At 41.0% G+C, this 25569-nt stretch overlaps 1 protein-coding gene across 1 annotated transcript in view; it reads left to right on the top strand.

Moving 5' to 3' along the window:
* The window catches only part of hmcn1 (hemicentin 1), a 376776-nt gene that overhangs the window by 94702 nt on the left and 256505 nt on the right, over positions 1–25569 (top strand). Inside the window, 5 exon segments of the mRNA XM_055642165.1 lie at positions 8365–8485; positions 8803–9066; positions 12899–13043; positions 14158–14279; positions 24236–24511. Coding sequence (XP_055498140.1) covers positions 8365–8485; positions 8803–9066; positions 12899–13043; positions 14158–14279; positions 24236–24511 — 928 coding nt within the window.

Here is a 25569-nt window from a genome sequence, read left to right as displayed (position 1 = left end):
ACTGAATTATCCAATTTTAGGTAATATATATCAGCCCTGCACCTTTTTTATTTTACCACCTCTCTTCCGCATGCTCAACCTCTTTCTCCTTACCACCTCTATTCCCCATGCTCAACCTCTTTCTCCTTACTCCCGACCCATTCCACTTATATCCCTTTCTCTGACTTCACTTTTCACTCCACCTCTCTCCATTGTTTCTCTCTCCATCTTACACTGTTTGTCTTGTTTTCATCTCTAGCCCTTGTCCATCAATATGCCAGTGAAACACCCTTGACTGGTATCCACCTATTACTTGCCAGTCTTTGGCCTGCCTTTATCTCCTTTCCAGCTTTCTCCGCCCCTACTGCCCTACCCCCCCAACTGCCGGCTAAAGAAGGGTCCCGACTCAAAACGTCACCTCTCCATGTTCTCCAGAGATGTTGCCTAACCTGTTGAGATATTCTAGCACTTTGTGGAGCTTTTTGTACACTAGCATCTGCAGTTCCTTCTATCTCCATATAATTTGTTTTATTCGGTGGAATAGAACTCTATTTCATTTGCAAATTTTGACTATGGCAAGAGTTGCATGTTATATGCCATTAACATAATTTTGTACCTGTATACAGACATGCTTGAAATAGTTAAGTATTTGTAGCAGTGATATCAATCCCTGTGTAAAACTTCCCTTTCCATTTGTGCCACCAGATATATGTTATGTATGAGATAGATCTCTACATTATCATGTGCCTGACATTTGCCATAATTAGGTGACATATATTAGTCCTTTCCTGAACACTGCCCATATCATGCGAGCCTTGAGGAATTGGTAAAATACCCTTGATTTCTTGATATCATAATCACATGTTAAAAAATAACATGAAATGTATTTTCCTTTTATCCTTTGGTATTTAATTTTATTTGCAACATAGCAAAACTTCTTTCAGAATTATGAGAGAATCAAGACCCAACAATACCCTGCAAATGGACACTCTGAACGTTCCATTTATTTCCACACTATTCTTTCACAGTGACTTTAGAATTATTGGAGTTAAAAGCCATGTCCAGTTTAGACAGTAACAATGATAATGGCCAACTGGTCAATTGTCAGGAACAAAAACTATAGAGGAAAGGACAGGGTGGAACTTTCAAAAAAAGAATAAAATTAGTTAAGTAAGCTTAAAACCAAAGGTGAGTGACATCCTACTTTATTTATTGTTAAAAGTAAACACAAAATAGATCAATGAACAATTTTTTAGAAAATGATAGAACATGTTGTAAATCTACTGATCAATCAGAGTAATATGTACTAAAGCACGTGCCAGCCCACATAGAGGACCAAATCAGCATGGACTCATTCTCTGCGGTTGCAAAGAAAGGACTCATTATGGTGAAACAATTTTCAGCTTCAAACAGTACCTCACCTGCTGTGTGTGATTATCTCTGTTTAATAACCGGCAACGGCCTGGACAATTGGATACAGTAAAACCTAACCTTACTGCCAACTGTCCATTACAGCATCATGGAAATATTAAATATGGTCCACAGATGTGGGACAGCTTATAAATCTACTGCAAGCCATGGATTCCAGCAAGGTCAAACCTGCACTGATTGAAATTCAGTCCAATCGCTGCTAATAAAATAGGTTAAAGAAAGTCAGGACACTTCAAATGTGCATTTATAATAGTATGAAACCAGAGGATTAATAAACGTCTACCACATATACAGTTGCAGCAGATTGATTCATATAATGTACTGGGTGCATCATTTGCCCCATGTCCTTCAGAGAAGGTTTTTTTTAAATATCCCATATTACAGGTCATACCTTGAAAGTACTGAAACATATTTTATGACATTGCCATAGATGATATCAGTTTATTTTAACTTTAGATAGAATTGAGAGGAAATTACGAAAATGCTATCTTTCCCATTAAAAAAATGATCCATGATGTCCAATTTGCAGAAATGGTCTGGATTTCAACAAAATGTTGTTTAGCAGCCAGCCCACACTGTTACACTTACTAAATGAAAAGGTAAAATAAACATAAAAGGATATGAAAACCAGTTCTTCCAAGTGAATATTTGAATGCAAGCATTTTAGAGAAATTGCAGCAAAGAAGCAGAATATTCATTCCCTGTGATCAATTCCAGTACTCATGCTTGTGCCTCATTTAATGTGGAATGATGGGACCAGGCATATTGCAATTTAACTGTGGTCTAAATATTTTGGAGCAGAGGGTGAATTTCCACTATAGTTGTAGCCCATGTGGTTACTCTGCTTCAAGGCTTAACATCAGAGCTTGAAGGCTTTTAATGTGGTTTACCAAATATATGTAGAAGAGAATAAAGCTGACTGACATTTATGTAGCACTTCATTAAATCGCTTATAAATGTTCCTTACAATTTCTTGTTCAGTGGATTACTTTGAAGAGTGATCAAGAAATTCCCATTGATTGCCAACACTTTGGTGTAGATTTTTTTTTTTCCTGAGTTATTAATTGTAAATTAAATGTTGACCAGAATACCAAGAGCATTTCTACTTCTTCTTTGACCATAGAATTTTCCAAACTTGTACAGCAGTTAGAAACAATACATGTCTAAAGCATTATCTGTACCATAATGCCAACTGGTTCAAAGTCAACATTATTGAGTTCATTGACTTCATATACGTTTTGGTAGTATGTGCAAATGTCTAAAAAATGGGAATTACAATGGACAAATTATATTTAGGTAGGTCTTAAAGGATTGGCATCATTAGATACAATTGTGTTTCTGAACTTCAAGAATCATTCATCCTGCTTCTCAAAACCCCAGGAATAACAGGGGATATTTTGTAGTAAATGCCTACTATGTTCTGTGTGCTGAAGCAAAGCAAGAATTTCATTGTCCTTTACAGGGACACATGACAATAAACTCACTTGAACTTGAACTTGAACATTAAAGGGAAAGGTCCTGAATGAACTTGGTGGCTACAGGTTTGGCTTTCTTTATTCAGTCACAGGATGTGGATATCACTAGCAGTGCCAACATTGCCCATCGCAAAATAAGAATGAACTGAAAGCACAGTTAAGAGCTAGTCACATTGATGAGCATAAAGCCATGTATTGGCCAGACTGGGTAGGAACATTGGTATTGTTAAGGGCTTGGACACGCTAGAGGCAGGAAGCATGTTCCTGATGTTGGGGGAGTCCAAAACCAGTGGCCACAGTTTAAGAATAAGGGGTAAGCCATTTAGAACAGAGACGACAAAACACTTTTTCTCACAGAGAGTTGTGAGTCTGTGAAATTCTCTGCCTCAGAGGCGGTGGAGGCTGGTTCTCTGGATACTTTCAAGAGAGAGCTAGATAGGGCTCTCAAAGATAGCGGAGTCAGAGGATATGGGGAGAAGACGGCAATAGGGTACTGATTGGGGATGTTCAGCCATGATTACATTGAATGGTGGTGCTGGCTTGAAGGGTCGAATGGCCTACAGCACCTATTGTCTATTGTATTCACCACGGAAAAAGGACATGGACGATAGTTCAGTGTGGGGTATTCGGATATTCTAGGGCACATTGAGATCAAGAAGGATGATGCATTGAATCTATTTAAGATGAATAAGTCCTTAGGGCCTAACTGGATCTATCCCAGTTTAATGAGGGAGACGAGAGAAAATTGAAAAAAAAGTCAAATCTGAGGAGGACTGCAATTAGCTCTCCAAAGTTTAAGTTATAGAACACTCTGCTAACTTGCGACATCCTATGCACCTTTACTTCTTGTACTCACTGACCTACCTTGGCAACCAGTTCAGCAAAGTCTAAGTCGTGAAATGTTTAATGATTTTTAAAATTCCTTTCACCCTTCTCTATACATATAAGTTCCTTCAAACCTACAACATACAAAAATCTCTGCACTCCACCGCTTCTGGTCCCCTAATAAATTCCCAGTTTCAATGCTACACCATTGCTATCTAAGCTTTCAGGTGTCCATAAACGATTCCTGGAATTCCACCCTTGAATATCTCTCCCTCTTTTACCTAATGGCTCGTTTACTCTATTGATCTGGAAATTTGGGTCTATTAAGAAGCTTACGATAGGATCCGGAAGTGGCGGCGCTGTTAACAGCTGCGGCTCGCCTGCAGTCCGTCTGTCTTTACTTTTTTCTGTTGGTTTTTTTGTCTTGTTTTGGTTAAGTTTTAGTTTGTTGGGTTGTGTTAGAGGGGGTGGAACATGTTCTCTGTCTCTTCCTTCGGGGGAATGCGACTTTTTCATGTCGTATCCCCCTTCTCTGCCTCCGTCTGCGCTGAGGCCTAATGGCGGAGCTGGCGGCCTCCAGCCTGCGACCGACCCCGAGGCTCCGGAGGCAGAGCCGGCCAGGACTTACCAACGAGAGGCTGGCCGTCTTCGGGGCTGAGCAGCGGTGGCCCGACTTGCTGGTGCGGCGTTCTGGCTTTCGGCGGCGGCCTGGGGCTGATGCAGCGGGGCCCGGAGCTGGGGCAGCGGCCTGGAGCTGGGGCAGCGGCCCAGAGCGGAGACTGCAGGATCTGGAGCTGGGGCAGCGGCCCGGAGCGGAGACGGCGGGACCTGGAGCAGCGACTGCGGGACCAGAAGCTGGCGCGGCGGCCTGGAGCTGGGGGCAGCGACCTGGAGCTGGTGCATCGGCCTGGAGCTGGGGCAGCGGCCCGGTGCGGAGACTGCAGGATCTGGAGCTGGGGCGGCGACCTGGAGCTGGGGCATCGACCTGGAGCTGGGGCGGCGGCCCGGAGCTGATACTGTGGCGGGCCGTCTCGGAGCGGGGATGGCGTTCCGGCTATCGGCAGCGGCGACATCACCACGGAGGTCCGCTGGACTGGAGAGCGGCATCTCCGGCCTGGATCGACCGCCTCAGCGCAGAGGGAGAACAAGGAGGGAAGAGATGGAAACTAAGACTTTGCCTCCATCACAGTGAGGATGTGCTTGGTGAACTCACTGTGGTGGATGTTTAATTGGTGTTTATTGTATGTTTTGTTATTATTGATTCTGTGTATGACTGCAGGCAACATAGTTTCGTTCAGACCGTAAGGTCTGAATGACAATAAAGGATCTATCTATCTAGGATACGATAAAACTTTATTCATCCCCAGAGGGAAATTGGTCTGCCATCAGTCACAACACACAGAAAGGTACACGAAAACTTGAAATGAAAGGTAAATTAAAAGTGAGGAAAAAAATAGAAAAAGACAAGCGATTGTTGGCTGGCTGCCATGTGTGCACAGCGCCTTAACCGAACAAACAAACAACAAGCGAACACAGACTTATCCCTTGGGCAGAGGATTCAAAACTAGAATGCCTCCCCCACACCGGGTTCTCTCACCGAGGCCCCACCAACACCACCACCGAGGCCCCCACTGCTGCCGCCGAGGCTCCACCAACATCAAGGTCCCACCGCTGCCGATGCTCCCGTTGCTACCGAGGCGCCACCACCGCCGAGGCTCCCACTGCTGCCGCTGAGGCCCCTCCAACACCGAGGCTCCTGTTGTCACCGAGGCCCCACCACCGCCGAGTCTCCCTTTGCTGCCGAGGCACCCATCTTTGTCGCCGCTTAAGCTCTTTCAGCCCAGACATGCGTCGCCACCCAGCTTCTCCGCAGTCCACTGGGAGTCCTGTGGGGCAAGTCGGGCCTACTGGGGCGCATTCCGATTGTCAGCACGGTTGTTCGGCAGGTGGATCAGGCCCGAGCAGCTCTCCCCGGGTGCTTGGGGTAGATTTTAAATATTGCAATAATGCACAGACCTATTTCAATATTTCAGACATAGCAATAATTTCAAGACCTGATCAAACATTGAGACGGGTGGACTCGGAGCAGAATAATGTTTTTTTCTCTCTCTAGGCTGAAAATTGGTCCATTCCACCAATAATAATTTTAGAAAATGTTTTGGCTCATGCCCCAATCTTCCTAGGAATTAACAACTTGATTAAGTTGCATTCTCTGGAATAGGATATTTCAAACTGCTGTTACAATTTTGACAGTAGCTCATTAACTATGGGGAAGGCTAGGTATTCTCTCATTTCTACTAGGAACAGTTTGACCTCCACCTTAATCTTAAAATTAATTTATGTCTTCTTGTTGTGACCTGAAACTGTTAAAGAGCAATGGGAAAATTATTTCCTTACTGGAACTCTTCAGCCTTCTCTTCCTGTGGGAAACATTCCGCCAGTTTTTTCTTCTGACATATATTTTCACATTGAGTCTTTGTGGATGAAAGGATCTTCAATGATTTGGGAGGTTCATTATAGTTTCTCATTGCTGACATCCTCTGGCTTTAAAACACTTTATATAATTGAATGCAATGAACGGCACAGGGCACTATAACTGTTCTCTCCACCAGGCACATGCATTCCTTTTACTTAAGGACCATCTGTTTTCTAAGCTACAGGCTAAAAATGATAGTCTTGTAAATATGGCTGATAATATTTTGATCCAGAGAGTTGGCGCAATGACTGAAATATCTCCGGGGCTGTTGGATTATTTAAATTGCTAATTAAATAAATCAGAACTAAAGGGTTATAATTGTAACATTGAAAACACAAAATTGTCATGATAAAAGGACAGGATTGCCCCTTTAGGCAAGGCAACCTGCCACTTTTACTTGCTCTGCCCTCAAAATGATCTCACAACCACCCTCTGGAATGGCCAGAAAACCACTTGATTTTATCTAACAATAAAAGCAAGAGGAATGCTCGCTAAACCATGCAGCATTAACCTAGGCACCAGATGTCCAATGTTTCCCTGTCGACCTTCACAAAGACCCCCTTGCGATATTTAAAGACTTGCCAATATTGAGGACATCTCACAGATTAGAGAAGGTATAATTGACTCCCAGAAGTAATTCAGCGAAGCATGTTCGCTCTATTTCCTATTGACACAGCAGGAGGCTGTTTCAACCCATCAAGTCCATGCCAATTCACAAAACCAATCCCCAATAATGCCACTCCCTGGCCTGCATTACTTTCTCAGTCGCTTCCAGGCCGTGCCTGCGTCGACACCGCCACCACTGACCCTTATCAGCACCGGCCTCTCGCGGGCTGTGACCAATGACTCCACCAATCCTCACCGCTCCCACGTGGGCCGTCAACTCAACTGGATTCCAGGCTCCTGTTCCAGACCGTGAGCCTGGAGAAAGGTCTCGACCCGAAACGTATAGTATCCATTTTCTCCAGAGATGCTGTCTGATGTGTTGAGTTACTCTAGCATTTTGTGTCTTTTTGTATATTAACCAGCATCTGCAGTTCTTTTTTTCTACTACTCTATTATTTTTTCTAATACTCTATTACTTGGTAATCGCCTACTTGGTTATAGCGGACAATCGGCAATAATGGACACAATTCACCTGCCTTTGGTCTGTTATTATGAGTGTTTACTCTGTGTTCATGAGATGAATGTTGTAACTCAGTATTACAATTGTGCCTGCTGTACAATGTAAAGGAGGGGCAGGGGCCATTTCTGAAGTCGGCGCAAGTGTTGAGCCTGGTTAAAATAAGTTGCACATGCAACAGCAGCAATGCTCATTTTACTATCCCTCTTCCTATTGCTATCTTCACCAGCATTGTGTGAATGGAAACAAATGCAAATTAAACTAAATGACTGTCTCTCCTCTCACTGTTACTTTGTCAGCCTTTTGGGGGCAATGATCCAACCCACCCAATTTGATAATATTAAAAGCAGATTGGCTGCTGATTTATGAAAACAAAAGTGACTGCAGATCCTGAGATTTGGCTACTAATTTTGTGCTCTAGAAGGGGTTTTGTTGGATGTGTTTTGCAACCACTGGGTAACCAAGACTGATGGGTATGATGTGGAGAATGCACCCTTAGACAAACAACACCCTCATCTCCCAACAACAAGGACTTCAGGGTGCAATCTTCTATCTCATTGTACATGCAGTGTTGAGTTTAGAGATACAGGACGGAAACAGGCCCTTCAGCCCAACGATTCCGTGCCGACCAGCGATCCACGCACACTTACTCTATCCTACTACGCAAATTAGGGACAATGTACAATTTTGCCAAACCAATTAGCCAACAAACCTGTACGACTTAGGGGGAAACTGGAGCTCCCGATGAAAACCCATGCAGGCCATAGGGAGAACATACAAACTTTATACATACAGCACCTGTAGTCAGGATCGAACCCCAGGTCTCTGGTGCTGTAAGGCAATAATTCTACCATTGCACCACAGTGCCATCCTTAGTTTTGGACCACCATATTTTTGTTAATTTATCAACGATGCCACTAGAGGAGTTTTATTTCCTATTCCTCCCTAAGATAGGTTGCTGCATCAGTTAAATACTGCACTATTTAGAGTCTTTGAGGCTTGTAGAATTCATATTGCAAGATGTTGATATTCTGTGCTATCCTTTTGTCCTGCAGACTGCAAGTGCTGGGAGGCATTCAGTTCGAATCACAGGCCTCAGTACTATTGACTTTCGAGCTGGATTTTCACGAAAACCAACAATGAATTTCAAGAAGATTGGCAACAGACCTGTGCAAGGTCAGTCTTTAATAACCCTATTTTCATCTATGATGGTTCAGGAGATGCTACAGTCTATGATGGCACAATATATGTAAATAATTTGAAGTTAGAACAAGAGAGGCCATATAAATATTCACACTCGGAGCCACTCTATTATCTGACATTATTTAATATAGATGCCACTTTTCAACCAGATGAAGAGGGGGGGGGGGGGACATCTTTTGTTAACTTTCATTATTATTACATGTTATTTCAAACCATATTGTTTTATTGCTGTATTTTAACTGAACTACTGCATCTTCATATTTCACATTCCCTGTTACTCATACTTGCAGGTATCCCAACGTACCTACTGTTGAATACAACTGGACTCGCACCTCCTGCTCGAGTGGATCGCGTGGAGCTTCTCAGCACGTCGGGCATGACATTGAAGACGATTCCAATAAGGTATTACCCTGACCGAAAGCCTTACAGCGTCCTGAACGTGACTGAATTTATTCCACCCGATGAAGCTTTTTTCTTGAAAGTGACTGGATATGACACCAAAGAGTACCTCTTCCAGCGAGTATCCAGTGTGTCGTACTCCAACATTGTCCCAGGTGAGGCCCGCAGTGGCACAGCATTATATCCTGCAGTGCCAGGTGGATGTTAACATTATTCCGCTGCTGTGTGGTGTTAGCAATTAACCTGTTACTGTTTCCATGTGAGATTAATGTCTGCTCTTTGCATGAATTGCTTAATATCTTAAGGTAATGGAGAATGGTTTAAAGCAACTTAATTTTACAATTATTTTAAAGATGGCCGCATCCTAACGGGCACCATTTATGTAATCTTTGATATAAAAGCATCAGTATTATAATTATGCATCGGCGTATTCGGAACAGAAGGACATTTCCAGCAGGCAACTATTAGTTACTAAATGGGACTTGCAATGTAAACTTTCCTCGTTTGGAAACACTGAGACTGATTATCGTGCTTCCCTATTAATGATGTGCGCTCTCCGAACAAAACAGGAATTGGCTGAACTCAGCAAAGATTTTATCATCTGAGCCATTCGAGGAATTGCGTTTTTACATTCCTCTCTTAAATAGGTTTTTGCATCAGTTAAATCAATGCACCATTCTGTCTGTTTGAAGTTTGTTAGAAGTAATCTTTGTTGAAATCATTACGTAGGATTGATAAAATGTTTTTTTTCACGTACAAATACATTGCCCTCCATAATGTTTGGGACAAAGACACATCATTTATTTATTTGTCTCTGTACACCACAATTTGAGATTTGTAATAAAAAATTAACATGTGGCCAAAGTGCACATTGTCAGATTTTAATAAAGGGTATTTTTATACACTTTGGTTTCACCATGTAGAAATTACATCAGTGTTTATACATAGTACCCCCATTTCAGGGCACCATAATGTTTGGAACACAGCAATGTCATGTAAATGAAAGTAGTCATGTTTAGTATTTTGTTGCATATCCTTTGCATGCAATGACTGCTTGAAGTCTGTGATTCATGGACATCACCAGTTGCTGGGTCTTCTCTGGTGATGCTCTGCCAGGCCTCTATTGCAGCTATCCCTAGCTTATGCTTGTTTTGGGGGCTAGCCCCCTTCAGTTTTCTCTTCAGCATATAAAAGGCATGCTCAATTGGGTTCAGATTGGGTGATTGACTTGGACACTCAAGAATTGACCATTTTTTAGCTTTGAAAAACTCCTTTGTTGCTTTAGCAGTATGTTTGGGATCATTGTCTTGCTGTAGAATGAACTGCCGGCCAATGAGTTTTGAGGCATTTGTTTGAACTTGAGCAGATAGGATGTGTCTATTACCTTCAGAGTTCATTATACTACTACCATCTGCAGTTGTATCATCAATGAAGATAAATGAGCCTGCACCTTCAGTAGCCATACATGCCCAGGCCATAACACCCCAGCACTGTTTCACAGATGAGGTGGTATGCTTTGGATCTTAGGCAGTTCCTTCTCTCGTCTATACGTTGCTCTTGCCATCACTCTGATATGTTAACCTTCATCTCATCTGTCCACAACCTTTTTCCAGAACAGTAGTTGCTCTTTTAAGTACTTCTTGGCAAACTGTAACCTGGCCATTCAATTTTTGCGGCTAACCAGTGGTTTGCATCTTGCAGTGTAGCCTCTGTATTTCTGTTCATGAAGTCTTCTGCGGACAGTGGTCATTGACAAATCCACACCTGATTCCTGAAGAGTGTTTCTGATCTGTCGGTCAGGTGTTTGGGCATTTGTCTTTATTATAGAGCTAATTCTTCTGTCATCAGCTGTGGAGGTCTTCCTTGGCCTGCCGGTCCCTTTGCGATTAGTAAGCTCACCAGTGTTCACTTTCTTCTTAATGATGTTCCAATCAGTTGATTTTGGTAAGCCTATGGCATGGCTGATGTCTCATACAGTTTTATTCTTGTTTCTCAGTCTCATAATGGCTTCTTCGACTTTCATTAGCACAACTTTGTTCCTCATGTTGTTAAACAGCAATAAAAGTTTCCAAATGTGATGGAAAGACTGGAGAAAAGATTAGGTGCTGAGAACACTCTTATACCTGTATGAAGGAGGCAATTAAACACACTTGAGCAAATACAAAACCTGTGATGCCATGTGTCCCAAACATTATGGTGCCCTGAAATGGAGGGACTATATATAAACACAGCAGTCATTTCTACATGGTAGAACCAAAATGTAGAAAAATACCCTTTAATAAAATTTGACAATGTGTACTTTAACCACGTGTGATATTTTCTATTACACATCTCAAATTGTGGAATACAGATAAATTCCAGAAAGTAGCAAATAAATAAATGATGGGTCTTTGTCCCAAACATTATGGAGGGCACTGTAATTGTTTCCAATTTATTTTCAAAGAGGCATTTTTGCCATTTTGTATGCTTATTTACTCAAAAGAGATTCAATTATAACAGCACTTCAATGGCAAAGGAAATTCCATGTGACTAATGTAGTGTAGTGGCCTCATTAAAGCCATGGATGGAACACTGCAAATATTGTAGTAACAATCCTCACATTCCATAGCATGGTACCCGCTGTGGACACGTTGTTACTTCACAGATGTAGCCATAAGAACAGTTACATACTTTTCAATCTAAAATAGATTTAAGTAAATGCATGGATGAAATTGCTTTTGTGTTCTCAGATTACCTGTAATCACTTGGAACAATTTTAAGACCTGCTCCTTGGGAGAACCAGGGGTGTAGATGATTATCACCAGTATTTAAATCACATTTCCTGCAACAAGGGACCCTAAATCACCCATGACTCATGCTGCAGAGATCAACTCTGGTTCTTGCATGTACCACTGTTCCCACCCTGTCATTTTACAACTCAAATGAAGGCTTAAATTTCACCCGAAATTTTCTGTACTATTAAGTTTCTTAAAATATTGCGTTTAACTGTAGCCACAAGAATCACAGTATGCATCAAACATAAAAAGAGTTTGTAAAATAAAATTAAATTATATCATCAGAGGAAGAAAAGTTTTTTTTTTTTTGGTAGAGCTGTAGCATTGAGGAGCAGCCTCTCTCAGGATGAGAACAAAATTGGTCAAATAGGCATAAGCAAGCACCCCTGAAAAAACTGTGGAACTTTAGGCTGCCCCATTAGAACCAATGGGAACAATGCTGCCTCTGGCATGTACTCAAACCACCAATTGACTTCCAAAGACAAACATGGCTAAGACTCCGAATTAGCACTGGGTGACCTGTACCATCACTGCTGTGGTCAGTAAAATAGCAGTAATTTGTACATGTCATCAGTGCCATTTTGCAACTAGCCTTGAGGGTTATGATATGGTAAGGCAAAGACAAATATATTGCCTCATGCAAACTGACCCTGGGGGTTCTTTTGTAAAATGAGTGGTGCTATAGTCAATAGACAATAGGTGCAGGAATAGGCCATTCGGCCCTTCGAGCCAGCACCGCCATTCAATGTGATCATTGCTGATCATCCCAAATCAGTACCTCGTTCCTGCCGTCTCCCCATATCCCCTGACTCCGCTATTTTTAAGAGCACTCTCTCTCTTGAAAGCATCCAGAGAACCTGAGTCCACGGCCCTCTGAGGCAGATAATTCCACAGGCTCACCACTCTCTGTGAGAAAAAATGTATCCTCGTATCCGTTCTAAATGGCTTACTCCTTATTCTTAAACTGTGGCCCCTGGTTCTGGACTCCCCCAACATCGGGAACATGTTTTCTGCCTCTAGTGTGTCCAAGCCCTTAACAATCTTAATAAATAGTGATAAATACTGATCAAGCTAATAAATACTGTGGCATTAACATTTTCTGTGTTACCCAGAAGTATGATTTGAAACATGATTTAATATGATGAAAAATATCCATTTAATCCCTCCATAAATTTAATTAAAAAAATTCACAAAGCATGACTTCTTTCCTTAGGTGCTCCAAAGGTTACAATGCCGGCGCAGACTCCAGGTTACTACCTGCAGACTGGCTACATCTCATGTACTGTGGAAAGCCTCATTCCCTTCACACTGCGTTTCAGCAGAGCTGGTTCAAAACTTGGAACAGACCAGTTTTACAAGTATGTACAAAAGATACATTTGGACGTGGTTTTGTATATTCCTCTAGTCATGATTTGATCAGCCAAGCTTGTAACATTCATCACTTAGTATATAAGGATCAGACATTGGTGGCCACATTTGGAACATTGTGTGCAATTTTGGGCCTCACATCTGAGGAAAGATGTGCTGGCTTTGGATAGGGTCTCAAAGCAATATATGAGAATGATCCTGGGATGATTTGATTAACGTATGAGGTGCATTTGAATTCTCTCAGCTTGTACTCACTGGAGTTGAGAAGGATGAGGGGATAATCTCATCAAAACCTTCCAGTTAATGAAAAACCTAGACAGAGTGGATGTGGAAAGTATGATTCCAGTAATAGGAGAGTCTAGAACTAGAGAGCTCAGAAGAAAAGGACATACATATGAGGAGGAATTTCTTTAGCTAGAGGGTTTTGAACCTGTGGAATTCGTTGCCACAGACAGTTGTCAAGGCCAAGTCATTGGGTATTTTTAAAGCAGATTCATGATTAGTAAGTGTGTCAAAGGTCACGCGGAGAAGGCAGGAGAATGGGGTTGAAAGGGAAAAATAGATCAGTCATGATTGAATGGTTGAGTAGACTCTGAGCTGAATGGCTGAAGTGGTGAATCCCATTGGAGGTGACGAGAATATGGGAGGATTATGTGCTGTATGCGATGGCATATGGGGAGAAAAGTGAGGACTAGGGGGACTGTCCCTGTTGCGACTTGGGGGAGGGGGAGCAAGAGCAGAGCTGCGGGATATCGTGGAGACACGAGTGAGGGATTCATCTATGATGGAAGATGTAAAGAATAAGGTAGATCCACAAAATCAATACCTGTATGCTGCAGATAGACACTCAACCCTGTTAATGCAGGTTGCATTCAAAATTAGAAAGATCTGGATTCTCAAAATTCTTTAAACATATTACTTCGCTAAACATTAATGCATTTACGAAAAATCTTTAAATTCTCACAATCAATAGTATTTATTTCCTTTAGTTATTTTGGGTTTGTCAGATTAACAATATACTTCACCATGCCAAAACATATTTTTCTTGTTCTGATTTTGTGACGATAATTCTACTGAATTGATCTTATATTCTCTCTCCTAAAGGGAATCTGCCATTGTGGATTTGGAAATCCCTCGTGTTTCTGCAGTGCATGAAGGCGTTTATGAATGCATAGCAATCAGCAGTGCTGGCACTGGGCGTGCACAGACATTCCTGGATGTATCAGGTCAGAATCCACTCAAATGTAGTATTAGTATTTCCATTTCACATAGAAAAGTCGGTACAGAAAGCTACACATTTTTAACGCCTGAATATGAATGCAAATTTTCATTTTGCGTTTCAGGATTTATCTCCGTCTGGTTCCCATAGGGTGCTATGTTGTTATATTGACAATGTCTATCCTTGCCTCTGATAATGGGCAATCAAGTCAAGTCAAGTCAAGTTTATTTGTCACATACACATACGAGATGTGCAGTGAAATGAAAGTGGCAATGCTCGCGGACCTTTGTGCAAAAGACAAACAACAAAACAACCAAACAAATTATAAACACAATCATAACACACATATTCTTTTACATAATAAATAATGGAAGGAAAAACGTTCAGTAGAGTTAGTCCCTGGTAAGGTAGGCGTTTACAGTCCGGGCAGATTTCAAATGTTATGTTTCACTGCGATTGTCAAGGTAATGGAGCCAATTTTAACCCATCCCATACCAACAGAACAGGAATGGAGCAGTGTCTGATGGGCCACTATTTTAATCGGTCACAGCAGGCTGGTGGCTGAATAAAATGCTGTAACCAGATGGGAGCATTTGTGCTTGTGTAAATCGGCGTAAGGTCATGTGTCTAAGTGGATTTTAAACAAGACTGGACTGCTGATCCTTTCATAATCCAAATGTCAGTGAAAGCAGGATGTACTGTGAGGAAAATTTATGATTTCCCTTGTTCCCTTCTTAACTTAGTTTAGTTTAAAGATAAAAGATGGAGACAGGCCCTATGACTCACCAAGCCCGTGTCAACCATCGATCACCCATACACTAGTTGTATGTTAGTACACTTTCACATCCTACACACTAGCAGCAATTTACAGAAGTCAATTAACCTACAAACCTGCACGTCTCTGCAATGTGGGAGGAAACTGGAACACCTGGAGAAAGCCCACACGCTCACAGGGATAATGTACAAACTCCCTACAGACAACACCCATAGTCTGGACCGAACCCGGGGCTCTGGAGCTGTCGGCAGTAACTCTACTGCTGTGCCACCATGCTGCGCTTTCTCCCAGACTGGCTTCTCATTACATGACTTGTTTGCTATTAATCTTTCATGTTTTTCAGCCATTGTTAATGAGGCTCTGAATCATGTTCTGAAATTTCAGAATGTCACATTACAGCCTGGGAACGTCTATTAATTGGCTTCCTCTTTTCCTGCAGTTGAATGGGATGCCAAAGAATGCTTCCAAATTTAAATTTATGCTTAAGATTTAAAACCAGACACAATTGCCAGTTGAAGATCAGAGATATGAGGGCGAATTAACAATAAATATAGATTTGAATGTAGAGATGGCTGGAGGAGTAGAGTGCATCAACTTTTTTTTTGGTTTTGGCAAATTAAAAACTTAAAAAAAAAACTCTTAAGTTCTGAATATCAGAAATAAAAACATGATATTAACTACTTATCTTTCCATGGATGCTACCTGAGCTGCTGAATGTTTCAGGACTCTACTATTTTAACGTTACGTCAGTTAGCACATGTACAAAGTTAATATTTTGTTCAAAGACCCTTCACCAGTACTGGGAAGGAGGAAAATGTTAGGATTAAGTAGCAGGAAGGATGGAGGGAGACAGAAAGGTCACGAGGAATATCTCTGGTGGAGTGAGGCCAGGATTGCCGTATTGATAAATCTAGTCAAGGTTATTTGGTCAATGGGTTAATGAGGGCAGTTAGGGAGAGAGAACGGGTATTAACATATCCATAAAATGTACGAACTGAGTGCAGTTAGTGAGTTGGTTTATCTAGATGTATCTTTGGTCCTCATTGTACAGTCTCAACATCCATTGCTTTCATTTGAAGAAAAGGGATAAACTATCAGCTCATAATGGCGATGACACCTGTGACATTTTGACTGAGTATTCACCATTTGCACCATGACTCTGGGCCACACCAGTTTACAAATCTTTGCTAAACATCTTCAGCTGATATTCACCTGTTGTCTCACATGTAGGTCAGACCTTGTGAGGTTATATAAATAGCTTTACTGGAATAAAATAATGACCACATAGGAATTATGTTCCTTGTTTCCCACTTAGAAGATAACACATGTTTTTAGGTTTTGGATAAATGCCATGTGCAGTTTATTGTGATCTTTTAGATGCCAAATGGAATTGGTATTCAGTAATCTATTCAAGTAATTCAACTGTGCAAGAGACAAGAAACACATTTATTGATTAGCAATAGGCTTTCCAGCACGTGTAGATGTCACATCAGTAAGTTGTCAAGAGTAGTTATTTGTAACAGGTTCCCAAAGAAAAAGAAAATCCTCTAGATTGGTGCAGATTCACACACACACACACAGACACACACACACACAGCAAGATACAATAAACACACACACACACACACGCACACACACACACACACACACACACACACACACACACACACACACACACACACACACACACACACACACACACACACACACACACACACACACACACACACTTACACACTTAAAGGAACTAGATCAGGATGGTGCAAAAAACAAGTACACAGAACAACCATTGTGGTGCAAAATCTATAGTCATCCAATGCTGAGGTTGTGCAGTATGGTTCAAGAACCTAATGTTTGAAGGGAAGAGCCGTTCTTGAACCTGAGGTAATGAATCTCAAGTTCTTGTACCTTCGCAGTGAAGAGAGCGTAGCCAGGGTGATATCAGCCTTTGCTTGGTGATAATAGCTGCCTTCTTGTTGAACATTCGATGGTGGGGAGGTCAGCACAACTGAAGGACCAGGCAATGTCCACCACTCTGCAGCCAACCTCATGCCTGAATGTTTGAGTATCTGAACCAAGCTGAGATGTAACCAGTTTCTATGCTCTCCACCACGACATGCCAAATATCCTCAAACTTCAGTAAATATTTTTGTGAGCTTTCTCTGTGATTGCATCGTGTACAGGGCCCTGGACAGATCATCAGAGACACGTATGCCCAAGAACTTGAAACCGTTGACTCTCTCAACTACCTTCCTATCAATGAAAGCAGGTTCATGGTCCCTTATCTTTCCCTTACTGAAGCCTACAATCCGCTCTTTGTTCTTGCTGATTGCAAGTGTATAGAGATCCACAGTGAAATTGCCATGACCTCAGAAGATGCTGTATAATAAATATATACTTCTATCTTAATCCATGTTAATCAATGTGCCAAATATTGATTTGCTTGCTGTAAAATGTTTAAAAGATCACTTCAGCGGTCTCATCTTCCTGATTTCCCCTTTGACCCTGTACTTCAATGGCTGTCCTTTTACGGTCTGAAGAAAGGTCTCAATCTGAAACATCATCTGCCAATTTCCCTCCATAGATGCTGCCTGACCTGTTGAGTTTTCCTTGCACTAAACGTTATTCCCTTTATCTCGTATCTGTGGATGTCTCAATTGTAATCATGCATTGTCTTTCGGCTGACTGGTTAGCATGCAACAAAATCTTTTCCCTGCATCTCGGTAAAGGTGACAACAATAATTTCATCAGGACTCCAGTATCAGCACAATCTAGTGTGGTCTTTAATGCTGATGACATATGGTTTTCTGGATTGCAGAGATTCCATGTGATTAATGTCAGAATGAAAATAACATTAAATAGAAATCCTGCCATGTTGCTCAATGGCAAGCACCACAACTTTAATGTTGACATGAAAGAATGCGCTATTAGACTTTCCTTTAGACTTTAGAGATACAGCACAGAAACGGAACCTTCTGCCTATGTTGACCAGCAATTACCCTGTACATTAACACTATCCTATATACTAGAGACAATTTTACAATTTACCAAAGCCAATTAACCTACAAAATTCTATGTCTTTGGCGTGTCGGAGGAAATTGGAGCACCCTGAGAAAATGCACAGGGAGTATGAACAAACTCCGTACAGAGCACCCGTAGCAAATTGATCAATAACCAGTTACTGATTTTATCAAAATGCAGGAGTTATATTCAATTTGTGTGTAATTGCATGCATTTTAAACTTTTTGCACAAAATATTAGGTTGAAACAAATTCAAAAGTGAGGATATTGTGGATTCAGATGTTTGGCTATAAAAGGAAATATATGCTAGATTCTAGTGCAACGTGACTGGTGGAAATTGTCCTGAAGCTGTGCATCAGGTCTGCATAATATTGAATGAAAGTTTAAAGCCAACTTGTTAACAGTGCGTTAGTGCTCAGCTCCACTCAATGCAAGCAGCCATAAAAAGTTTGATGGCTAGCTTGGCGTTGACTTTGTGGTGACCTAACTTCAGGGTTATGCAGAACATTTTTAGTATTTTAGGTTTCAGTGATAAATGAGCCCAATGTGTGTCTGTGCAAGTTTCTGGATAGATGCCATTGTGCTGCCTGGTGGTCCATTCCCATGCTGGACTAATCTCATGCTTATACACTGGAAAGGCCTGAAATTAAATTTACTAAATTACCTTGGTGAAACCTCATGGAGGCCACATGTGGATTATATTCTCTGGTGATTTCATCTCAATCTACACACATTCCCAGGCACTGCTGGGGATTCCATGAGGAGGTTGGCAAAGGTCATAATAATTAACATAAAAGCTGTAATTAAAATGTTGCAGCTGATTCAGTTAAAATTAAATCATCTTTAGTAAAGGAATCATTGCAAATATTCATAACTAAAAGTATGGTTGTTCTCCAGTCACAGGCATTCAAACATGCTTTCTTTATTACAAATTCTATATTTTAAATATTGGGATTCATTCCCATTTATCCATTCATTGATTCTATTTTTTATTGATCTTCAAGTTAGTATGTTGAAAGTTAGTGTCGCAATGGAAAGAAAACCATGTATCTTAATGTGTACCAAACCTATTCCATAAATGGTTGTGAGGAAAAGAGGAACTCCATTTAGTGCTTCAAACTCATTCTCCCTTTCACTACGTTCATGGCTGATCTGTGACCTTTCCCCTTGACATTCACCTGCGTTCCTTAATATATTCGGTTGGCATAAAATTATTAATCTTGGATTTAAAATTATCAATTGACAGAGCACCAATTACTGTTTGCTAGAAAAAGTATCCTAAATGTATCTGTATTATCAGTCTGAAGAAGGATCTCGACCCGAAACGTCACTTATTGATTCGCTCCATAGATGCTGCCTCACCCACTGAGTTTCTCCAGCATTTTATCTACCTTCTAAATTTATCTCACTCTGTTCAGAAGTGTTTCCTAACTTCACTCCTAATTTATTTGTTTAGATCCCCCAATAATTAGAGAGTGTTTTCTGTCTGTACACTTGGTTCCCCTTAATATTGAGTACTATTTAATCATCCCTTTGACTGCTGTGAAATACAAACCTCAGTTTGCAAAATCTTGTTATTTAACCATTGGAATTTGGCTGCCCAGTTAAATCCACACTGCATTTCCTCTGCGGTCATTATATCTTCCCTGAGGTATGGTGCACAGATCTGCTGATGGTACTTACGATTTGAGCTTTGTATATTTGTGGCATAACTTTCATCATGCATTTGGTCACCTGGAGATGGATGAATATTCCATTAACCTTTATGATTATTTTCTGCACCTGTCCATTATATTTTAATGATCTATCCAGATGTGCCCCTCAAGTTTTATGCACTCAACAAATATGAGGTGATGCCTTTTGAGAAGTCAAATGGGGATAGGACATATTCAGTAAATGGCAGGATGTGAAGGAATGTTGATAAATACAAGGCCCTTGTGATTCAAATTCTCATTTGTATTCCTTTGATATGGCACACATGTCTGCTTTTATTGGACTGGGAGTAAAATATAAGACCTGGGACATTATGTTGCAACTTTACAAACTTTAGTTAGACTGAACAAGATCCATTGTGTGCATTTCTGGTCACCATACTATAGGAAGGATGTGGTTATGTTGAGAGAATGCCAAGGAGATTCCCCTAGATGTGGCCTGAACTGGAGGATGTTAGTAACGGGTAGGGATTGGATAAGCTGGGCTTGTTTTCTCCAGAGTGAAGAAGCTGAGGGTTGACATGAAAGAGATGTATGAAATTCTAAGGGGCGTAGATGGTGTAGATGATCTGAATTTTTCCCCCATGGTAGGGGTATCAAAAACAAGAGGATATAGGTTTAAGTTGAGAAGAAAGCATTTTAAAGGGGAGTCCAGGGATGTTTATTTACACAGAGAATGATTGATATCTTTAATGTGCATCCAGAGGAGGTGGAGGAATCAGATACAATCACTACATGTAAGAAACGTTTGGACAAGCACTTGAATAGGCAATACATAGAAGGATATGGACCTAATGCTTTCAGATGTGATTAATGTAGATGGGCAAACAGGTTGGATAGGACGTGTTGGGCCAAAGGGGTTTGTTTCTGTGTAAAAGACTGTGACTACTTCCACTGATGCTAGCTTTCCACTCTTTTTGAAATGTATTCTCCAATTCCTTTTAGCTCAAAAGTAGTGGACTTCAGATTTGCTGAGTTTACAATTAAATTGCCAGAATTTTGCTTGTTCACACTTGGCATTTTAATGGTGCTATCACTGTTTACAATATCACATATTTTAGTGTCTTTAACAAATGTGGAATCATGGTTTTCAGTCCCATCACTTACAGCAGGAATAAATGAAATAACTAAAAGCCCTCCTTTTCTTTCACAGCATTGGAATTGGTTCCACCAATATCTTCTCTCTGCAGGAAGCTCTTGATAATCATGATGATTGACGTGTATTTTTTTAAATCATATTCAGGCACATGATGTGGGGTAGGCGAAAATTCTCTTGAGTCTTAGCTACCTGGTTAGTGGGTAGTCAGATGAGCAAGTGAGCAGGTCTAGATTTTTACAGCATAGGTCTCTTCAACGGGCCCGACTTCCAGTCACCGATTGACCCAAACCTTTGATTCCCAATCCCTTTGCCACCCATCCATTGACAGGCCTGCCCCCAAGTTTCTAATTGGGTTTATGACTGTTGGCCTCATCTATCGCCAGAACCTGGCCTGGAACACCATTAAAGTTTGCAATTGAGGGGCCATGTCCATGACCATTGGAACAATGCTGTTGTGACTATTTACAGTGCATGAGAATATTTAGCCATAGAGTTTTAACATTACTGACATAATTCAAACATTAGTCAGTTGGCATGGTCTTATTTGGAAACTAGTTGTTTGGTAAACTTCAATTAAATAGTCAAATGTTTCTTTATTTGATTTCTCGAAACATTACATTTGATTTAAATGTATCAATAGATAGATAATGGCAGTCGTATCAATTGACATTTTGTTTTAACGTTCTGCCTTTATAACTCAATAACATTTTCAGTTGTCAATCACTTTTAAGGTTAAAAAGTCCTTGACTATGGATTCTTGAGAATAACAAAATAAACACTTCAAATCTTTAAAAATTGTTGATTCTGTCAGATTATATAAATTATCCATGGATGCCAGGATGTTTCAGGGAAATCAAAGGTTTCAAAGTTCTTTTATTGTCACGTACAAGTTAAGTGATATGTGAATTGCCATACAGCCATACGAAAAAAAAAAGCAACAAAACACACAACAACATAAAAATTAACATAAACATCCACCACAGCAGATTCCCCACATTCCTCACTGTGATGGAAGCCAAAAAAGTCCAATCTTCCTCTTTACTCTCCCGCGGGGTGATCAAAGCTCCCGCAGCCAGTGGTCGAAACCCCCGTGTCAAGGCGATTGAAACTCCCGTGTCGGGAAGATCGAAACTCCCACGTCGGGGCAGTCGAAACTCCCAACGTCGGGGCAGTCGAAACTCCTGCGGCTTGGAGTTCCCGAAGTCGTTCTGCGGGCTCCGTGATGTTAAAGTCCGCCGCACCCACGGTTGGAGCTCCGAGGTCGATCCCTGGCAAAGGGGTCGTGAGATCCACGATGTTAAAGTCCCGTAAGCTCCCTGCGGTGGAGCTCTCAAAATCGGTCTCCAGCAAAGGCCGCCAACTCCTCGATGTTAGGTCGCAGTGCGGACGGAGATACGATACGGGAAAAAAATTCACATCTCCGTCAAGGTAAGAGATTAGAAAAAGTTTCCCCCAACCCCTCTCCATCCCCCCCCACATAAAACAAGCTAAAGAACACTAAAAACACACATTTAACACGAACAATTAAAACACAAAGCAGGAAAGGACAGACAGACTGTTGGCAAGGCAGCCATTGATGTCGCCACCCGGAAATGTACCCACAGCTGGGATTTAGCACTCAATTAAAACTTTTCAATTTTAAGTACAGTGCCTGGAACGTTCCTCCTGGTCCAATAAATGTATGGGACAAAAGCTGAAATATTTTAGGTATGAGAGCTGTTGGTTTTCTGTTTACAAATGAGAAGTTGGAACAGACAACTGAAAGAGATCCAACTCATTGGAATAAATCACAGAACAATCCAGAGGTCCCATTTACTAATTAGAGGAGAGCCGAAATTCCTAGCTTTGTGGCATATGCAAAAGTCTTGGAACATTAAGTAAATAAAACAATTTGTGGCCTAGAAATTCATTAACAAAGCATACCATGTGCTGAAATGACACAGAGAAGTACCTATGCCTTTCTGCCATATGTGTGTGGTTTTCAAGTTCACACCCCAGATAGGAATTTACGTGCTTAGGATGGGTATTGACCATGGTTTTCCTCAGAACATGTATTAAGCGCCAGCTATTTTAGGAGCCCTGTACCATTTGCTGAAACCATTTAGTGCTAATCGATGTAATTTGTGAACTAAAAGGGTATTTTCTTCTGCCTTTTCTCAGGCAGTCCCTCAGCAACGATGATAACTGGTTTCCACTCCAGTTCTGTGTGTTCAGAGGTGACTAATGTGGCCTCACTAAACACTTTAACACTTCTCAAATTTAGCCTCCTGATTGAAGTTTGATTACAGGAGTGTTGATATTTATTGTACTGAGCAGGGAGGCCTCATGCATGAACTTGTATCCCTCTACAACTCCTCTTCTCCATATATAAACTCAGGCAAAAACGTTTTTAATATTATCTATTGGTTTTGAGAGACCCGCTTATAGGTGCATTTATAAGCTCAATTTCTTCATCGGACCTGTGTTTTGATGCTAAAGGCAATTTGTAAACAAAAATCAGTGGCACCTAGCATAATCATGTTTTTTTCTAATGGACTTGGAAGAAGTATGCTTAGCCACCTCCTCTGAAGGTCCCATTCAGCAGGATCTTGGACAATTTGTGGGAGAAGTTCTGTAGTTTAGTTTAGCGATACAGCGTGGAAACGGGCCCTTCAGCCCACCGAGTCCGCGCCAACCAATGATCTCCCGTTCACGCTAGTTCTATCCTACACATAAAGGAACAATTTACATTTCTGACCATTTACAGAAGCTAATTAACTTACAAACTTGCACGGCTTTGGAGGTGGGAGGAAACTGGAGCACCCAGAGAAAATGTTCTCCCTGTGTCCGCACAAACTCCGTACAGACAGCACCTGTAGTCAGGATCAAACCCGGGTCACTGGCGCAGTAATACAGCAACTCTACTGCTGTGCCACTGTGTCACCCATTAATCCAGTATTTCTGCTATAAAAACTGAAAATGCTGAAGATATTTTGCAGATCAGGCTCAGGAGAATGAATTTGCAGTATATTTGTATCAATAAAAGACATAAATCGAAAATGTTCCTATTTCTCTCTCCAGGGATATATCGAGCATATCATGTAAATTTTAATAAAATGGTTATTCAGATTCTAATTCTTCATGTTGCCGAATATGGACAGACACTACTTCCTTGGAGTTTAATTAAAACTATTTATGTTATGAACTGTTAGTTTTATTTTGGAGAAGATATTTATGCAGTTAGTTCAGCCTTGACACTATATGCAGTTAATTCAGCCTCGACAATTGCTTGAACTAGGGACCTAAGAACAGAACATCATTCATTGTTTTCCAACTTTTTTTCCAATTTCACCTTTTCTCTTTCTTTATATGTGCAGAGCCGCCTCCAATAATTCAAGTGCCCAACAATGTTACTGCCATTCCTGGGGAGAGGGCCATACTCACCTGCTTGACACTCAGCACAGTGCGTTACAACCTCACCTGGAGTAGAAATGGCTTTGACCCAAGACTGGCAGAGAGACACAGGGTGCGAGTAATGAGCAACCTGTCTCTGGAGATCAGGAGTGTGCAGCCAACCGACGCTGGACCATTCAGCTGCATTGCTGCAAATGAAGGGGGGGCCACGTCTGCTTCTGTCTACTTGATTGTGCAAGGTACGTTGCTAAATTAAACTTTAATGATAATTTTGTGCTTAATTTCACCCCCCCACTATCTGAACATAAAAGCAGTTAGCAAATTAAAAAAAAACTACAAATTTCAATTGCTCCTCACGAACATGTAAGGAGGTACTTTTTACATTGTGGAAGTGACAATGCACCACTAAGTTAATATGAATATAATCTTTGGATTCCGGGTAAGCTGTTCAGCTTTATTTTGTCGCTTTGCCTCACTTGAATGTTTGCAACATCTGGGCCTTGTTAATGGCTGCCTAGAGTATAATGGCAGGGATGTTAAACTAATCCTTTATAAAACACTGGTCCAGTCTCAAGTGGAGTATTATGTTCATATTAGAGTGGGTTCAGATATGATTTATGAGAATGGTTCCTGAGATAAAGACCACAGTTATAAGGGTAGTTCATTTAGAGAAGCTGATACGACTCTTTAGCGGAGAGCGGCTGAGATTTGATACAAGTATATAAAATGATCATGAGTATAGACAAAATGTTTGGTGCAAAGCTCCATCCCTTTGGTGGGGGAGTTTGAGGACTGAAGATTACAGGGATTAAATTAATGGGAAGAGAATGAGGCATGTCAAATTTTGTTTATGTAACATGTTCTTGGAATCTGGAACACTGCCTGCAGATGTGGTGAAGGTAGGTTCCATTGTGGCCTTCGAGAGAGAACCAGATAATTATATTGTGACAAAGAAATTACAAAGCTATGGAGAAAGTGTTTGTGAGTGGAACCATTGAATTGCTCTGCTCGAGGCCTGGTGCTGATGTAATGGACTGAAGGGTCTCAGCTGCATCCATCTGTGTTGATGCTATTTTAATTGAACCCATATGTTTTCCGCTATATTATCTTTTAGCGCTGCCATTTAGTATTATTTTCATTCTACATCAACTTTTCAATATGAGGATATAAAACATAGAAAAGTCATCCAACCGCAATGAGAACATGCTGTGCCATTGCAGTGTAATCTTGAAAATACAATAAATCATTTTGTGTTCATTGGGTTTCATAAACAAGGGAATGATGCCATGGCTGGATG

Source organism: Leucoraja erinacea, chromosome 10 (assembly GCF_028641065.1).
Source record: "Leucoraja erinacea ecotype New England chromosome 10, Leri_hhj_1, whole genome shotgun sequence".
NCBI classification, from domain to species: domain Eukaryota; kingdom Metazoa; phylum Chordata; class Chondrichthyes; order Rajiformes; family Rajidae; genus Leucoraja; species Leucoraja erinaceus.
Note: the sequence above shows the minus strand (reverse complement) of the source record. Positions and strands in the feature narration are given on the sequence as shown.